A 19,734-nucleotide genomic window follows, 5' to 3' on the forward strand; every position below is an offset into this window, starting at 1 on the left:
TATCCATAATTTGTGTGTGTGGGGTTCTTTTAAAATAATACAAGATGCTTAGAGTATAGAACATGGCTGTCATCAACAATCTTTCTACACACTTTGGAAAGATGTCATTAAAAATTAAATTTGCACAGGAAAATTGGGCTCGTATACATAGCTAATAGGTTTGAGGGCTTACATGGTAATGTCGGGAGAGAATGCCAGTCAGTAACTACATTTGGTCTTAGCCTTCCCGGAAGGAGCTCTCCACTCACTGTGGTTCCATAAATACTTCATGAGCCAACATAAAGTAATATGCTAATGACAGCCTGCTTACCCAGTGAGCAGGTGCCGTGTGGGCAGTTTTCATCCTGGGTACACCTGTAATATGGGGTCAGACATAGCGTTCTGAATTGGCTTTCTCTTCTGTTTCCCCATCACAGTTTCGCTTGAGCCAAAAATGGTGAGTGCCAGTCATCCTGAGGCCCTGGCGGCCCCTGTCACCACTGTTGCGACCCTTGTCCCACACAATGCTACTGAGCCAGCCAGTCCTGGGGAAGGGAAGGAAGATGCCTTTTCCAAGCTGAAGCAGAAGTTTATGAATGAACTGCATAAAATTCCATGTAAGTATACTACCTTCACTTGAATAAAAAGAAAAGATTGAACAATTGTTAAAATCACTGGAAAATCAACTGAATTCAATATATTATTCTTCTTGGTAATATTGTATGGTAGTATTCCAATGGTAAATGATTTGGGAAATGGAATATGATTTTTTATCTGTGCTTTATAGATAATAGTACAGTTTATAGTGAAATTATGTGTGCTGGTTTTAATGTAGGTTGGTCCTTCATTTTCTGCTTCTCTGATAACAGTAATACCTATAGGTTATGTTATATGAAGTTTAGATTTGTATTGATGCAATTGTTATCTAGGAAAGACTACATTAGTTGATAACTTCCTACAATTACAAATTTGATTTTTTTTTCCTTTGTTGATATTTTTAAAACTTGTCTTTCTTTCGTTGATTTGTCAGCATTTCAAAAGCTTTCACCTACTTTTAATTTTTTGTCAATGGGAAACAGAAAGTCTATGGCTAGGCTTAACAGAGTAAAAGTCTAACCAGTGGTAGCTTTTTAAATTTTATTTGTATATTTACAGATATATTTGCTGTGTATAATGACAGTATTCTCAGCTATGAATACTGTTTATTGACCTATTAAGTATCATGTGGGCACTACCTCATATAGAACCATTTTTTACTGACAACATCCAACATTCACTGTCTTAGCTCAACATTACTACAGCCCATGTTGTGCAATAAGTCTCTTGAATTTACTTTCCTGTCTAAATCAAAGTTTGTATCCTTTGATCATTTCCCTCACCTGCTCTTCAAGCCCCTAACCCATGTCCTTTGACCTTCACATGTGCTCTGTGGCATATGTGAGCATGTGTGTGTGCATACATGCAAGCACATGCATGCACACATATGTTTACACACAGTAATAAAAATAAATAAAATGAACAATGTAGATTAATGTGGAGTGTTTTCTTCTTAGTATTGGAAAAGGATTGTTTTCTTGTTTTACCTTTAGCATTGTGCATATAAATAATCCTGATCTTTGTACATTAATATTGGGTCATTATAAATTATAAATTATAAATTAGGTAATTTGTTGATCATTTTTGAAGAATATTCAATTATTTTCAAATTCTTTCGCTTTTAAAATGATCATATTGCTTTACCCTTTACCCTATTAATGCGATTTGTCATATATATTAATTTACAAAAATCAAACTCTCCTTCCTTTAATGAAATTAATCAAGCCCACACAGTGACTATCCCTTTTTACATTTTCCTGAACAACACAGTTCAGGAAAAGCCGTGAAAACCAGGGCTAGTGATTGGCATCTAGTAGCTTTTTATTCATTTTTTTGTGGGCTCCTTGACTTTCATACAAGCATGATGCTGGCCTCTTGAAATTGGTTTAAAATTATGCTCTTAATTGGAACAAGACCAGCAGAAATTGAATTTCTATGTAGCATAATATATGGGGACCTGAGGATAACTTGGATGAACCCAATCGAAGAAGAAGAAAACAAAACAAAACAAAACAAAACAAGCTATTGGAATATTCCAGATGAAAGATAACATTATGAAAATGTATCTATAAGATCTTCTCATGCCTCAAAGACTAGAAATGCGTTCATATGTCCACACTGTTCACAAATTGGACTTCCTCTGAAGCCTGCTCCAACAGAGTTGCTGGTAATTACTATTCTCAGCAGGAGTAAGAAAAGAAATGGAAGGAGTGAGATGGTCCAGGAGCTCAAGCCCTTAAGCAAGAACAAGATCACAGTTCCTCTTTTGCTCTGTTGCCCAGCAAATGGACTGTGAGAAAAGTCAAAGTGCTTTTTATGTAACCTTAAGGTTGGAAATTGTAGATGTAAACCATATACATGCGTTGTAGATTTAAGCTCGAGCTTAAAGACTATTTTATCAAAATAGTTGCCCTGACAGAAACATGTCATAAGCTATCAGAGAAAACAATGAAAGAAACAGTGAGACACATGTCCTGCCTCGTGTGTAACTGTCTCCTCTGGAAGAGCAGAGTATGAGGCACACAGCATGCCCGATAACCGTCAAGCTGAAATGTGCTCCCGGCAGGCAGCATAACTCATGTCCTCGTCTCCTTCATGTTCATACAATGTCATCCTCCTGTTCATGCAAGTACAGTAGTACCATCCATGTAAGTCACTCGTCCATTGCTGCCAGCATGCCCTGATCCTCAGTCCTGCTCTTTTTCTTGCCATATTATTTAGTACTGTCTACAAGAACATATGTAGATGTATTATTTACCATATGGTTTTTAATTACTCTGAATTTTTTCCAAAATAATAAAAATTCAGCAAGGAAAGTAAGTTATGCATGTTTTGTGAGTATTCACATTGTTCACAATACATATAAGATACATATATATATATATATATATATGATATATACATAGAAAGCTCTCAATGAAGAGTTATAGTTGACCAAGAAATCAATGAACAAAAATCAGTTCAACTCCCTCTTAAATTCTGTAGTCTTAAGGTGCTAACAAATTAAAACACAGACTTCAACATTGTATGAGTTAAAAATCCCTTTTTGTGCTTACCAATGCTATTCACTTTTACAAAACCAAATATTTCCATCTTTATGATGTCCTCTGCTTCTTTCTTATGAAGATTCAGACACTACATTTTTTTTCCTGTTCATCAGTAGAAAAATAATCAACGGCAAAAGATTGCATATGGGACCCCTTGTTGAGTTTGCCTTGGCTAGCTTTCCTTTCTTCTTCCCAAGGTATGCCTTGTCTATATCACGTTATCAGGTGCTAGAAATGATACAGGAGAGCCATGTCCTCCTCCAAAGAGGTTTGCCTTTAACCTGCCACCCACAAGGCTAGAAACAAGATCTCCTAAGGACTTGTACAAAGTATTATGTTGCTAGTGTTTTCCTTAATATTATAAAATAAAATAAGTAAATACCTTTAAAGTAAATAGGTTTTAGGAAATGATATTTTTCATAGTCATACAGCTTTACTGAAAGAATCTAGCAGTAAACAATCTACAATTCCCTTTTAAGCCACTGAAACTTTTACTGCCTGTGTAATTGAAATTTCTAATGGGATTTTTTCAGACAGGAAGCAACAATGAGCAAAATATAATATGTCCCTAAATTCAAATTCCTTCAGGGGCATATGCTATATAAAAGTTATCACTTTTGACCTGACATAACACAATAAGATGCTAATGACAGGTAACAAATTAGAATATTAATCGATTTTGGTCTCTGAACTAAATCTTGGCTATCTGGCAGATGTGGTTTTTGCAAAATTGATAGCAAACAGCTTTAGTCTGTCACTTGAAATTCCCACTTGGAAGAAGAGAAGTGTCACAATGGCAAGGAGTGTGCATGTCATTACTTAGGTAATCTACAGAGTCCAGTGTGGAGCATATTCAAACCGAATTGCCTGATCTCATCCATAACACCGTGGGGTTTACCTGTAAAGGAGAGAGTGGGAGAGGAGAAAGAAATGGTAAATTCTCTCAGCATTTTTATCTTTCAATTCATTCTGCACACGCTTATCTAAATGAAGCAGACAAGGATTTCCAGAATGCTTCTTTATTTTGCAACTTTGATTTTAATGTGACTAAGGCCATGGTTGGTTTGTAAAGCATGAACTCATGTCATCCAAATAGCTATGATTAAGGTTTTGATATTCATGAGCTTCTTGAAGTAGAGTGCGCCTTTCCTTATGTACAGCAAAGTAACCAAATCCTCACTCTCAGACCAGAATAGGAGTAAGAGGTATAAGGATAGCTGTGCTATTGATGCTGAAATGCTTGGCAATAAACACTTTGATTCAGAAATAGACACAATTTATGGGAACAGGCTGCAGGAATCCAAATCCTATAGCACAGTGTCCGTGTGACCTTGGGCAATATTGTTTATGTATACATTCCTTCCTGTTACAAAGATAGGATCTTAAATCGTGCTCTCAACACACTAGGTTGGTGGGTAAAAGCATCGGCATGTACAAAGTATAGCAGGGTGTCTAGCACAAAGAAACCACACTTGAAATGTTAGCTATTATTAAATTCACACCATCATTTTAACAAGTTTCTATTTCTATTTTAGAAAAGCCCTCTATTTAGGTCAGTCTTACAAACAGAGAAGATTCCAGAAACTTTGCAGCTGAATATATGTGCACTATATTCTTTAAGCCCAGTTCTCTGGTACCTGTTCTAGGGAAGATAATGGAGGGTTTTCTTGGCCCCACATCTAACCTTCTTACTATTCTGTTGACCTTGCTTTTTCTCAGCCCTGACTTAGCCATACAACCTGTCAGGAAAGACTTAGCAAAGTTGTGTATGTCATAGGTGCTGAAGGAACACCAGTGTTCTTGTCCCATAGTCTAAAATGGCCTTCTCCTGAAATTACCCTGGTCAAACTACCTTTCAATCTTTGATCTTCACATATCCACCAGAGTTTAAACATAAATAATCTGGTCCCTGCCTTGTCTTCATGACCCTTGGCAATCCAGGGCCTTCTACTCTGATTTCTGTCTCTGTGCACTGCTAAAATTATCTTCTTTAAACTCACTGGGTACACCTTGATACTGAGAGAGTTATTGTTGAGTTTATGCTAGAAGCAACTGTATAGATGTCATGTTTCAAAACTTTACACTATTAGAAGTAGTATGGTATTTATCCCATGTTTGAAGAAACTGAACCTTGAAAATAAATTTCAAACCTTTTAACACAAGGGTCTTTTTCAAATGAAATATTATATGAACACTGAAAAGGGAAATACGATGAAGCAAGATTCAGCTCCTATTACACTCTTCCTGCTGATGTGACATCAGCAGTTACAAAGACAGCTAGCTGTAGGAACACTTTGAACAGGGTGACCTTAAACCTCAGGAGGTAGACGATCAGTAGCTAAACAGCTAGAGAAGAAGTGATGAGTATCATATAAGAATGCATGCACCAGTCAGGAAAAATACTCGGATAACTTTGTTTTCCCTCCTGTGGCTGAAAAATGAAAAAAAAATGACATTGCCCTATGTCAGTGTCATGATTGTTAATGTCAAGAAAGTCGAGAATGTCGAGAAATGGTGAGAAACAGATGAAGAGAGCCTTTAGGAACACAGTGATCCACAGAGGTGAAGAACAGGGATTACATTACTGATCACCACATTTATTGAGCACTCTGCATGCCTGTGTATGCTGTGCATTATATGAATCACCAATAGGTTTGTGAAAACTGCCGTAAAAGAACAATTACTATTCCCACTGTATGAATAACAACTCAGAGGCTTTTGTAGAAAAGAGGACTGTCCGAAAAAGTTATTCAGGCTGGAGAATAGAGGGGTGGAGGTGTTGTCAGGAGACATTTCCAGTTTAATGACTTGCCCTCACGAGAATGTCACAGATGCTTCACATCCCCTCCACCATAGCTTATTACAGCCAAAGACTGGGAACGAGTGATAAACTGCGCACCCGCTCGGGGACAGTCCTATTGTGATTTGTATTGTAGATGACTGAATCCCTGGATTGTGATTTTAATATAATTCATGTTCTTCCTGCATCAGCCAGCTTGATGAGTGAATAGGTATTTACTTTAATTCTGCAGTTTTTAAAATGGTCTTTCTTTACTCAGATTCACAGCCATGCTATTCAAAAGTAGCACGCTCTACGTGAATGAGCTCCGTGAGTCAGCTTCCCCTCTCTGTTGACTCATTTCTTCTTAAACTTCAGAGAGTCATGGCTAAATGTTAAGTGAAGTTCCTAACTTCTATGAAACGGAGAATCTGCAAGAAAGGTTCAATTCTGATGAGTATTCTCAACAGTAAGGACTTTGCAATACTGACTTCATCACAATAGTGATGACAGAATCTATTGAGGCAGAGACACTTAGCAATAGGGGTTACTGACACAAGCTCGTCATAAGCAGGAGGCAGGCATCTACACTTTCATTCAACAAAACATCCTTCACTTTAGTTTTCCTTAGTCCACCATTTTAGATTATTATTTTAGTTCAATTCTGATTTTTAAATACTAGAAATATATATATATGTATGTGTATGTATATGTATGTATGTATGCATGCATGTATGTATGTATGTATTTTTAATCTAAAATGATCTGGCTTGCCTAAAGCAATAGTCTGTAGAACAGTTTTACGGCCCCTAATAGGATAGGGTGAGCATTTGTTGGGCTATTTTTAGTGTGCTAAAACTTGGGTATGGGGACAGCACCTGGCATGAACCTACTTATCCTTCAGTACTTGCTACAAACCTGCATCCCACAAATTTCAAAATCCCAATAGGACATATATATAAAAGAAAACTCTCTCTCACACACACACACACACACAGAGAGAGAGAGAGAGAGAGAGAGAGAGAGAGAGAGAGAAAGAGACAGAGACAGAGAGAGAAAGAGAGAGAGAAGAAATAACATAATAATATATTACAAATACTAGAAACATACGTGGCTGAGAAGAGCACGCGCACACACTCTTATTTTAACATTTGTCTAAAATCTAGTCTTTGTTTTTTGTTCCTGATTTAAAAAACAGTCTTTTGATTGTTAAAGTCCAGTGACCCCTCTAGGAGCTGCAGTTATCTAATTATTTCATTGTGTTTTCTAGTGTTGTTACCTGAAGATTTCTTTATATTACTTTTTGGTAAATTATTACAAATTATTTTATTGTATCCAAGCCTTATTTCTCCTTTATAATTAACACAATTCATTGAACTTTAAAATTATATATAAGAATTTTATACTATCTGCTCACCTTGTGAGACAGAAAATGATTTTAGGGTATTTGTTACAAACTGTAGTGCTGTAAATAATACTGAATTTAAGCAAGTGGGCAATATATTTCTAGCAGTATTCTAGGGTCTGGATGGCAATGTAAGTTAACTACATGCCACTGAGATTTCATTTCAGGAAGGATATTTATATGTCCTTGTGGTTTCCTTCAGGAATCCTATTATGTGGAAAAATCCTCCCCCAAGAAATTCACTCCTTTAAGATGAACAGTGTAAGGGATTCTATAAACTTCCAAAGCATAGGTGATACAACATAACTGTAAGCTATAAAAGCCACCAAACGAATTAAGATCCAAGCTAAGTTCCCAGAGCTTATTTAGTTAAACTTTGTTGGCACCTCAAGGATATTAAGTAAGCCCATGGAAGGAAAATAAGGGCTGTAAATAACACCATGGTCTTATATTTAATGCAGGTCAAGAATTACCTTGCTGGAGTACTTTACAAGGAGACAGATATTTTTAAATAGCTCTAAAAATCAGCTCCTTAACACATAACTGTTACAGTACAAAATACAGGTTGTTATTAAGCAAAGCCTGCCTGTGAAGCAAATTCATAAAGAAAGCTATGGATGTAGAAACCTGGGATCCTGCTGTTCTGCTAACTCTTAAGACTGTATCAATCCCTTATTGCATGGTTGACTATTAACTTTGGGACACTTTCTGTTACATTCGATAAAAAAAAATTAGAACAGAGACTACAAGAAATGTGGTGGTCAATTATATTCCAGCACTTGGATTTATTTTTCTTTGTTTGGTTTTCACTTAAGAGAATATTATAATAAAGGGATTGAATGAGCTTAGATAACTTTGAAGGAAAGAATAAGAAGATATTGGGCCATTTAAAGATTTCCTCATCAAGAAGCACTTTAATTGAAACTGCTGCCCTGGAGAAATTCTGAAACCATTTGTACTATCATACTTTTTATCTTATATTTAAAGCTGTTTCTCTCTCTCTCTCTCTCTCACACACATACACACACACACACACAGAGAGAGAGAGAGAGAGATACAGAAGCAGAGACAGAGAGAGAAAGAGAAAGAAAGAGAAGAAATAACATAATAATATATTACAAATACTAGAAACATACATGGCTGAGAAGTATGTTATTACCTGAAAGCAATATATACTTGTCCATAATCCCTTTACTTGGCAGTGTTAAATGGGCCAATGCCTTAGAAGTCAAATTCTATTATCATTTTATTTTTGGAAGGACTTAGACTGGTTCTTTCAAGTGAAGGAACTACAATAGTCTATAATGGCAAATAAAAACAATTCCTGTCATAATTTTGCAGTTGTGTTCCCTAAAATCTTTGGAACATTCATGTGGCCTAGAAGGTATTTGAAGTGTTGTTAATCCCTGAGAGACTAGTGAGTATGAGTAGGCAGCATGTCATGGGGTGTGGCTTGCTCTGAAACTGTGAAGTGAGCTGGTTCACAGTGTGAGTGGATCTGTCAGGGTTCACTATGACATTACTAGAGTATGTCCTTGAGCATATAATTTAATATGCATGTCAAATAAGACTAGAGTTGTATAACTGTGAGCACGGAAGTAATAATATTCACAAATGGCTATAATTAAAATTTGCAATACAACAGTGAGTACATTTAAAGCATGTCTGTTTCTATTGTCTATTTATATAGCATGTTACCATATACCATGCTTCACATGTCACGGCAAGGTAATTACGGCCAAGCAGACCATTTGACCATGTGTTGGACCTCCATTCTGTCTTCACTCCATTTTCAGAAAGACTTCTACAGTAAATCACAGTGTCTTAGCCAGACACCTACAGCTCGGTGGGCAGGAATGGATGGAACAGCTACATCTGCTCTGGGCCCATTTCCACTAACCACTCACAGTTTGCTCCAGTGGTAGCAGATTGCCCTGAGTTTTAGTTTACCATCTACAGTGTTTCCTGCATCCAGATCTAACACGCACGTGCACACACACACACACACACACACACACTGTCTCCTCTGCCTGGAATACTTCTTGCTGCTTGCCTCTGGATCTTCTTGCCCTTCTGAGTTTTGTGCTATCTCAAGCTGTTCCCGTACCCACGCCTCAAACCTCCAAGTTGTCCATTAATCCCCAGCTCTTGCTCTGCTCTGAATCTATACTTGTGTATGCCTGTCATTTTGATAGCTGTCTCTGTCTCTTAATACTGTGCAATCTGTGTAGTTGGATGCCCTCTTTTCCTGTAATTCTCCAGGCCCAGAACAAAGCAGGTTCATGGTAGAGAGAATTCTTACTCCCCTTTAGTTCCTAGCAGCCTATTAATTACATTGAGTCATCACGACAATGACTTGGAAGAAGAAGCCTATGGAATGGCTTTGAAGGACATGGTAAGAAAGGTGACATTCATCTTTATGCTGGAACAGAGGAGGGCGAGCTTCCAGAACCACTGCTTTGCGCTTGCCCATCTCCCCTTTCATCTCTCTTTATATTTTCGCTGTCTCTATTCTTGATCTTTCTTTAGCACCATCACCTTCTGTTCTGCTGTTTTGTTTTGTTTTGTTTTGTTTCTGTACTTGCCTGTACTGCCTGAACATGTCCCTTGCTTGTTTTATTCTTTTGAACCTGGTGGCAATCAGTCTGGCGCAGTTGATAAACAGGCCAACCTTAAATTGGTCCTTGGGGTGCACAGTCCTCCCCACACATACTTTTATTAACGTAGAGATCTGGGATTCACTACTGATTTCATCTCTTAGGTTTTTATTTTTTTTTAATGTGCTATATTGGGATACCAAGGAAGCTAGATAAGCTGGTTTGATATGACAGCTGCTGTGTAACATCACCCCGTCCCTATGCTTTCATGGGGAGAATTCAAGGGACAGCTCAAATGTCACAGTGGCCGTTCCTGCAGCAGGCCCTTTGGTGAGGTGGGCTTCCATGAGTAGCTGTTTACAGTGACCTCGTTCAGGTTTCTCAGTCTCCTCCAGCAGGCACACAAAGCGCACTTTCAGAGGCTCTGTGCTGCTGTCATTGCTGATAACGCTCTAGCAATGGTTATCATTTGAAGTGGTGCTTCAGCCTGGCCTCGTCTGCCATCTCCTGCCCACACTGATTGGAACTGCTCCCCATTACCGCACCTTTCAGGGCTGCTGTCATCCACCCACTTCTCTTCCTGCTAACGCAGTGCTAATGCGGTTTAACTGGCTACCTTCCAGGTCCTCAGCAGTGGTGAATCTATTCTGCTATTTTGCATTAAGTAGTCTTAAGCTGTAACACCGGTGCTTCTGATGTACAGCCAAGTACCTCCATGAGGGCTTGAGCTTAATAGTTGCTCTAAAAGCTGAACACAACATGATTTCACCTGTGCTTCCAATTACAGAAAGCGTGTGGACTGTTCCTTCAGTCCATTCTGCTGCCTAGAGCTTCAGCTAGGGACCGCTACACCTTGCCACTAAATGGATGACTTGACATGGATATTCAACTAGGGACAGTTGGGCCTATGTAAAGGAAGCCCAACCCATGATTGATACTTGCCTTTATTGATATTCTGTTGGCTAGTGAGCTTCTATTCCAGTCTTTCTCAACCTGTGGGCCACAACCCCTTTGGAGGTCAAAGGACCCCTTCACAGGGTCATATATCAGACATTCTGCAGATCAGGTTTATATTACAATTCATAACAGTAGCAAAATTAGAGCTATGAAGTAGCAATGAAAATAATTTTATGGTTGTGGTCAGCAACTCATGAAGAACTGTATTAAAGGGTCACAGCATTAAGAGCATTGAAAGCCCCGCACTAGCCTCTCTGTTCTATTCTTTGTGAACACACTCTCCTTTCCTTTCTTTCTCTTCTAATTGTAGGCAGGAAAGTCATCTGCAAAGATGTGTCTTAGGCATTCCTCTGTCTCTGTGACTCCTCTATCTGTTCAGGGTTTACAATACGATTGATTTCATGTCATTTACACTCAGAGCTTAATCCCTAGCTTTGATAGCTCTGTTGAACTTTTTGCTTTTCTTAATTCTATTTAAGAACAGTTTGCAAACAGTTAAGTTGCCTGCACCACACATGCATAGGTCTGTGTATTTCACACCTGCATACAATGTAATCATCACTCTAAAAAGAAAAGAGTCCTAGTACCTTTCTAGTAATGCCCTAGTATCTCTAGCTTTAGACACTAGTTGGTCTTCCTATTATTTTATTATATTTTTGCATTATATAATATATTATATATTATATATAATTGGTTATATTTTTTTCCATGGTTTGTTACTATGGAATCATACAACATTGTGTAGTCTTTTTATCTTTTTGTCCTATTCATGTGATGTTTTTGAGATTGTTGCTGTTCATACCGTTGTGTCTTCTAATAGTTTATTCCTTTTTATTAGTAAGCAGTAGTCCATTATTGGATATCCAGAAAAGTGATCCAACATTTTCTTAGTCATGGATCTCTTGATGGATACTTAAAGCATTTTCTGTTTGGGGTTCTGAATAATGAAGGTATTTTATATATTCTTTACAAATCTCTGGTTGGATGAATACCTGCTTCTCCTCTCTTGGGAAACATCTAGCTAATGGAATTGCTGACCAAGCATGATGGTGTACACCTTCAGAACCAGAATTCACAAAGCAGAAGCAGGCAGATCTCTTTGAGTTCAAGACCAGCTTGGTCTATAGAGTGAGTTCCAGGCCACCTAGGACTCCTCAGTGATAAAGTGGCTACTAATGTTATTGTCGTGATTGTCTCTCCAGTAGTCACCTATGAAAGCTCTGCCTCCATGTATACTTGCCAACACTTAGTATTCTTTATTCTAGTCATTGTGTAGGCTATATCACATGGCTTTAATTTGCAAAATGAAAAAAGAAATATAAAAGGAAAGAACATGACTGCTCCTAGGTATGGTGGGGAGAAGGTTTACTGTAGATAAAAGGAAGGCATAGCTGAAGCAGGGACATCTGGGAGAGTCCAGAGTAGACATGCTTCTGAGCCACATGAGGACAAGAGGAAGGAAAAGAGGAAAGTGGGGAACCAGGTATAGCAGCCAGGACGACCAAAAGAGTAGACAAGGGACCAGGTATCCAACATGGTTGGATTATATATGGAAGGCAGCTGGGGGACGGGCATCCCAGCTCCTGGCATAGTAAATTTAGGCTACAAGGCTGGGTGTGCCAGCCAGGTGATCCCTGTGACAGGGAAGGCCAGAGGGAGGCAGGGAGAACAGGTGACCAGTGTCCACTTAGATATGGTAAAGAGGTAACGCAGTCTTTGTCCCAGGTTTGAAACCTAACATTTGCAATCTTCTGATAACTCCAAGTGGAATGTGACCTACATAGAGAAGCTAAAACTGGAAAATAAGACCTTCTGTGACCTTGATGTATAGAAAATATCCTCTAGGACAGATCCCAAAGCACTGACTAGCAATATAATTTGATACATAAAGCTTTGTCAAAGTGAAAATTTGGGGAAAGGGGTGAAAATTTGACTTTTTAAAAAATATATCACAGACTATACAAAGAGAAATCATAGACCAGAACAGAATACCTAGAGTACATAGATATGACAAGGATTTTTTTCACACTTTATTTTAAAAAAAAAAAAAACTTTTACAACCCAGTAGATTATTGAGAAATATATTTGAATAGACAATAAATTAAGATATGATACATGAAAAGATACAAAATAAAATAAATAATTCTTAAAGTTCTCCTGTAGATCCAGTCATCTCTGTGTGCCATCCATGGTTAGAAGTCAACATTTGAGAAACTCTCATTTCTTCAACAACACAGACGTGTGTGTTCCTCTGCTCTGAAGCTCAGAAGCATGACGTCATCTGTTAGTCTCCCTTCCTTGCATCCATGTTCTCCAGCCAGGTTGTCAACTGCAGTGCTGCATTCTCTGTGCCCTCTCTTCTCTGTGTTCCCTGTGATCCTGCTCCAACCTAGGACCTTGAATGTAATTATTAGAGCCTACTGCAATATTCCCCTACAGCCATTTTCTACACATCTATAGACAATCTGCTGAACATATGCTGTCTACATATTCTTGTTGTGGAGCTCAGAGCGTACAGGTTCCTTATTCAGTAGCCATTATCACTTCCTTTCATATGAATTTGCAACTCCTTTATTTGACAAGTCTTGCCTGCTCTTGGCACAGCCCACTTTTCCAACATGATTACCATCCCAATACTATAGATATATGTTTCTAGAGACTATACATACCCTTCTAATTTCTGTTCTTTTTTTCTTAGTCCATGGTCTGCTCACATCAGAAATGTCATTATTCCATCTCTGCATAGCCATACACCCCCATGTTAAAAGAACCAGGCTGATTCAAATACAGGTTCTTTCTAGTCTATGTTCTTTTATTCCCAGTACACTTACATTTGCTGAGAAGCAGTATCCTGCAATCTTGCACATTAGACTTCTCAAGAAGAGTCTGAGCAGTTATTCCATACTTGACATTACATACTGGGTGCTTAAAAGTAGTAAGACATCTTTTTATGTGCCCTGAATGTGCATCAAATAGGGAATACCAAAAAAGGAGGAGCCATTGTGCTATGTAGTTTTCTCATTCCTGCTACCAAATATCTGACAAGATGCAACTAAAGGCGGGGAGGTTTATTTTGGTCCGTAGTTTAAAAGGGGCAAAGTCCACCATGAGGCAGAAAACAAGGCAGCAAGAGTTGGAGGCATCCCACCACACTTTATCCCCTATTCAAGAAGAGAAGAGAAAACAGGAAGTGGAGCCAGCCAGCCTATAAAACCTCAAGGCCAGCCTCCAATGGATCCACTCCTACCGCAGGACTTCACCTTTGAAAGGTCCCTCAACCTTCCAATATAATGTCAGCAACTGAGGACCAAATATTCAAATACATAAACCCATAAGTGATGCTTTATACTCAAATCATAACAACCAACACAATCTTATAGAAATGACATCTGCCTGGGCATGGAAAATAAGGATGCACACTAAAACCTGTGAGATGCTAGGAAGGGTCCTCACAAGACAACTGGAAACTAGGTTAAAGATGCCCATTGATACCTAGCTAAGGAAATTAGACTTTGATAGCCCAGAGGGATTCAGGAACCAATCAAGATAAACATAGAGTAGTGTGGTTATCCTCTTGTCTGGGGAGTATTTTTTTGGCAGCAATGCGTGGTAAGGACAGATGAGAAGGGAAAACTGGAGAGAGGGATATGCAGGAACAAGGCCTTTGAAGGAACCCTAGGGTAAGCCTAAAATTGCTGGTGGAGAGAAAGCACATATGTGACAGACTGGGAGTCGGCTGCTGACTGGCAGTGTGACTGGTGCTAAAGGTGTGAAAGGAAGAGAAAATGAAAGTAATTCTGAAGATGCTGAATACCCATCCTTTCCAGGGCCTGGAAAAAGAACGGAGCACAAGAAGAATGCAGAAGGCACACACTGCAATTTGGGGCTTGACTGTCTAGGACTTCAGCTTGTGGAAATGGAATCATAGTGTTAGCAAGCCCATATGAAAGGGAAGCAAAGAAAAGGAGAGAGTCTGATGGAGAGATAAATGTGAGCTATGAGAAAGAAGGGTGTACTGACTGGGAAGCTAACTAAGCAAAGAAGACATCTGAGGAAAACTAGTCAATTTCATCCTAAGAAAGTTGTCTCGAAGGCACAGCATGAGGTTTAAACAACAAGCAACTTATTCAATCTACCACTGCCACGGTTCAAGTCTAGTAGAAGAGAAGCAAAAGACACTGTCGTGATCACCCTCATTTCCTGAGTACTAGGTACAGGCTCTGCTCTATATATGGAACTATAGTTTGACTAAGTATTATTGGCATACATAATTTCAATATTTTTAGTGAACTCAAGAGTCTCAAAGACAGTAAACAAAGTAAATGCTACTACAAGGAGAAGCAAGCACGTGTTAGAGTTTCAAGTAAACTAGGTTTGAAGGAAGAAGTTCTAATATAGCTACTAGGAAAGGAGGGAAGAAAGAGGAAATCTTTGACCTAGGCCTGGAACCCAAAAGCCTTTGCATCAGCAGAGAGCTAACAGGAAGTCATCTCACACTAACCAACATGAGCATCATTATGGAAAATTGTGGTTAGAAATGAGATCAATGAAGTTGAATAAAATATACTCAGCAGCGTATTTGGACAATTTTTGAGAAATTATTATATTCTGTTGAGTGGGTCATGACGTATTCTATAAACCATAAACCTCTGTGGGCTTTTAAGAATAGAATACTAGCAAACTTACTTTTTTTTCCAGTTTTGACCTTGAGAAGAAGCCTGCTGGTGTGGCAAGTGCTACAAATAGATTGAAGGAGATTATGCCTTAAAAAAGTTCAGTAGATACAGAGCTCTTTAGTGACCTTGAAAACCCTTGTTCCTCAGAGTGCTGGAGTGCAGGCTTGAGGGAGGGGCTGAGACATGAAGTGCAGTTAGAAAGGGAAGGCAGCAATCTGATCCATTCTCTACCACGAGAGGACAAAAAGGATTGCAGCCCAAGCTTGGAGACAAAGAGAAATTAAACAGGTGTTGAGACGGAGAATAGAACACAATGGAAGAGAAGAGATCACCACTTCCACAGAGGTCATTTTCTCAATTACTTCCAAATGCTACCACATAATCCCACCCTAGTGTTAGTACCCAGAATGCACTTGTTAACCTGGGATACAGAAATGGGCATGGTCCAGCAATGCACGGAGGGTGAGAGATCCTCTCTGATTCAAACATGTAGCATATTAGCTTTGACTACAGAGTTGCAAAGACTGTCTAGCAACAGACTTTCACTGTTTCCCACTTTCTTAATCATAGCCTCCTTGCCTTTGGATTCTCTATGGTCTTGTGCTGAGGATGCTTGCCTTCTCACATTCTAGATGTTTATCTTCTAGAGCATTCTAAAGTCTTTGGAGGCGGACATATATGCTTTATATGTTGCTACTACCGGATACTACAAAACTATCAAATTGAGTTGCATAGATCTGTTATGCTGCTACAAATATATACAAAATTATATAGAGAAATGAGGTATGTGTTTTCTATTGCCACATACAATTAACTGTCACAAACTTTTTAGGATTTCAGTGTCTCACAGTTTATATGGGTCAAGAGTCAAGCACAGTTTAACTGCATCTTCTGCAAAAGGTCTTTGCCACAAGGTAGAACAATATGAACTTCATATAAGAGCAATTTAAGACCTTTCCCAAGCAGTTGGAAAAATTCAGGTCCTCAGTTCCTAAGAGAGTTTATGATAGATAACAGGACTGTCTGCTTCCTGATCCAACAAGAGAACACCTTTTCACTTGAGCAGAGCCTGTCCAGCCCTAAGGGCTTGGAGCTGATTGAGCCGTTTCAGAAATCTCACCTTTTTGATTAACTTACAGCTGATTTGTGGCTAGGATATGAGTTACATCTGCAAGTCACTCCTCCTTTGCCATATGGTAGGTCCATCATGCAGTCACATTGGTTTCCAACATATAACAGGAGGGGATCGTGAGGGTGTGTTTACAATAAGGATGGAGTCTTACTTAGAATTCTGCTTACCATTGATACAGAGAGTGGGAGCCTGAGAGAGAAAATAAGCTATGTTTTACTGTGCAAAATATCACAGAGACTTCTTTTCTAGCCAGTGCCCCTGTGCTATATACTTTCGCTTTTTTATAAAGCTAGAAGGATTTGAATTGGCAATGTCTTTGCGGTTCTTGGTTTGTTTTGTTTTCTTTTGTCTTTTGTAGTGTTCGATTATGGTTATAAAGTAGTGTGATTTCCCAAGGCGAGCAGCAGCATGTTTATAGAGGCTGGATGTACTCAGGCAGGTGCCGTGCAGCCCAGGAAGCATTAAAAGAGCCCGAAAGCTGTATCAGTTGACTATCAAGAAGCCCCATTGTAGCAGCAACTTGAAAGATTTCATTTGGTGATGGTAATTAGTTCACATCCATAAATTCCAGAATGGCCCTTTCCTGGAGCGTGAGAACACGATATATCCCAGGGTGAAGATGCTATCCCAATCCCACATGTTTGCTTTAAAAAAAGAAGACTGGTTAAGACATAGAGTTTCTGATCTTTGTTTGGTGTCACATGCAGGGCCTATAATTAGGATCTGGTATATACTGGATCAGTCTGATTATGGAACATGAGAGCATTAAGACAGAAGGATTATGTATTGAAAATATTTGACACTAGCCAGGAAATTGTTGATGAGGAAAGAAAAAAAGCAAGATGGATTATTGGTGGTTTATTTGAAAATGAATACATTTGTCTTTTTTTTAATTATAAAGAACAAAAAGTATAAAGTGTAAAATGAGCTAACCTCATGCTCTATAAACCAACCTGAATACATTAGGATTCTTATTGTTAAGAAAGTGGCATCTGGCCAGATAAAGTGAGTTTTCAAAAATATTCAGAATTTCACAATAAAACATAACTTTCTAGATACCAATAATATAAATGTTAGCCATAGCCGAGAGGGTGAAATATGTTGTCTGTTACATATAAAAAAATGTTTTGACCCTAACTCATGACAGCACTCACTGAGTAACTGAGATATACTTTGACCCCCAGAGCCCTGTTCAGTGCATGCTTCTCACAACTCCAAGGACCTTCGAACTGTTGAGAAAGGATGGAATGAGGAATCCTATGAGGAAAGAGAAAACTATAAAAATTGAATTGCTTAAAAGAAAGTTTTTGCATTAGGTGCTTTTCAATATGTTTCCCCAAAACATAAAAATCATATTTTAAGTAAAATAAAGAAATGGGTAAATAGAAATTAAGTGATATTGGTAAAAGAGATAAATAATTGGCCCACATTAAGAAGTTAGAAAGTGTTTCTTAAATTGAAAAGTGTATAGTGGGTGTTCGAAATTGAGCTCCCTTCCCAGAAAGGCATGTTGAAGATCCCCCTAATCTGTAGGTGTACTTGATCCTACTGAGGAATAGTGTTTATGAAGATACAATTGAGTTCACGTCAGCGAGGATGGCACGCACTCCAAAGTGACTAGTGTCCTTAAGAGCAGATCACAGACACTAAGACACATGGGGAGAACCCCATCAGGTGGCAATGGAAGCTGGAGTGACAATGATGGGTGTAGTAAGAGATCACGGTGACAGGTAAGAGAGATGGACCAAGGCAGAAGAGCACAGAGATGGAACAGTGAGAGACCAGGGTGATGGTGCACAGTGACAGACAGATAAGAAAGATACACTAAGAGTGTAGACCACAGTGATAGGACAGTGATAGGCCAGAGTGGCAGACAACTATGAAAGGCCACGATGACTGACTGACCACATAATTGTAGATCAGTAAGCCAAGGAGCACTGTCAATCACAAAACAACAGCAAGATGAGTAGGTAGCAAAAGCAACCATGCGTGAGACATGGAAGAGTTCTCCCCTAAAGCCTTCAGAGAAAGCATGATCTGTCTATGACCTTGATCTTGGACATCTCCCCTCTAGATTTATGCAAAAGTTATTTCATTGATTCAAAGCCACTTTTTTGGTGTGGAGAGCAATGGGCATGTGAACCAAAGCTAAGATCACCTTGTTTCCTCTTCCTGGTCCTTTCCAATCACTGCCCAGACCAGGTGAGCAGTGGAGAGAGCCCAGGGAAGCCAGAGCCCTGAGCTATTTCCTTACTTCCCACTGGCCACTTAGGTCTTTATCAGTTAATTGCACAAGAACAAAGCAAAGTCTGGCCAAATCACATTCACCTTGAAGCATCCCTTCCTGTGTGTCTATTGGAAAAACCTTAAAGCAGTGTGACCAGTGTTGTAAAACTGGCCAGTGACTGTGCAGTCACCTTATGGTGCCCTGAGTGTGCATCGGGGACATTTATTCCTTACGATCACCTTTTGAAGTGGATCCAAGCAATATTCTTAGCAAACACAGAACTGATGGTTAAGGAAATCTATTAACCAAGGTCACCAACCAAGGTCATTTAACAAATATGAGAACAGGATTCAGACCTAACAGGCCTGGTTACACAGGCCTAGCTCACATCCAGTCAAGCTCTTCCCCATAATAAATTATTTCTGCCTTCCAATCACCCATAGTAAGACTCTGTGTTGAGCGTCATATGTAACTTGTATTATAACTTACATTGAGTATGTAACATAACTTAGCTCTTAAGATAAGCTTTAAAGATTGAAGAGAATTTTCTTATTTCTTCACTTCATTGTTTTTTCTCTGCAGATAAAATTATTCAAATAAGCTGTGTTATTTTTCTTTTACATACATAAAGCTTTTATGATAAATTAAGAATACTTGCTAGATCTTTGGTACTGGTTTTTTAAAAAATAAATAAATAAAAATAAAATAGAAAAGAAAAGAAAATCAGTACAATAAGAAACACAATGGGGGACTTGCAGGGACATAGGGATAGTTACAGACAGTGGCACCATCACTACAGAACATGGCATTGCTTAGCTCTTTCCAAACTCAGGGAGCCT

At 38.8% G+C, this 19,734-nt stretch overlaps 1 protein-coding gene across 1 annotated transcript in view; it reads left to right on the forward strand.

Annotated features, from left to right (window-relative positions):
* Positions 1-19,734, forward strand: part of Syt1 (synaptotagmin 1) — a 533,203-nt gene that overhangs the window by 331,551 nt on the left and 181,918 nt on the right. The window contains exon 4 of the mRNA XM_052165717.1: positions 417-596. Coding sequence (XP_052021677.1) covers positions 434-596 — 163 coding nt within the window. The 5' untranslated portion in view covers positions 417-433. The remainder of the gene's footprint in view (positions 1-416; positions 597-19,734) is intronic.

The sequence above is a fragment of the Apodemus sylvaticus genome, chromosome 20, assembly GCF_947179515.1.
Source record: "Apodemus sylvaticus chromosome 20, mApoSyl1.1, whole genome shotgun sequence".
NCBI lineage: Eukaryota > Metazoa > Chordata > Mammalia > Rodentia > Muridae > Apodemus > Apodemus sylvaticus.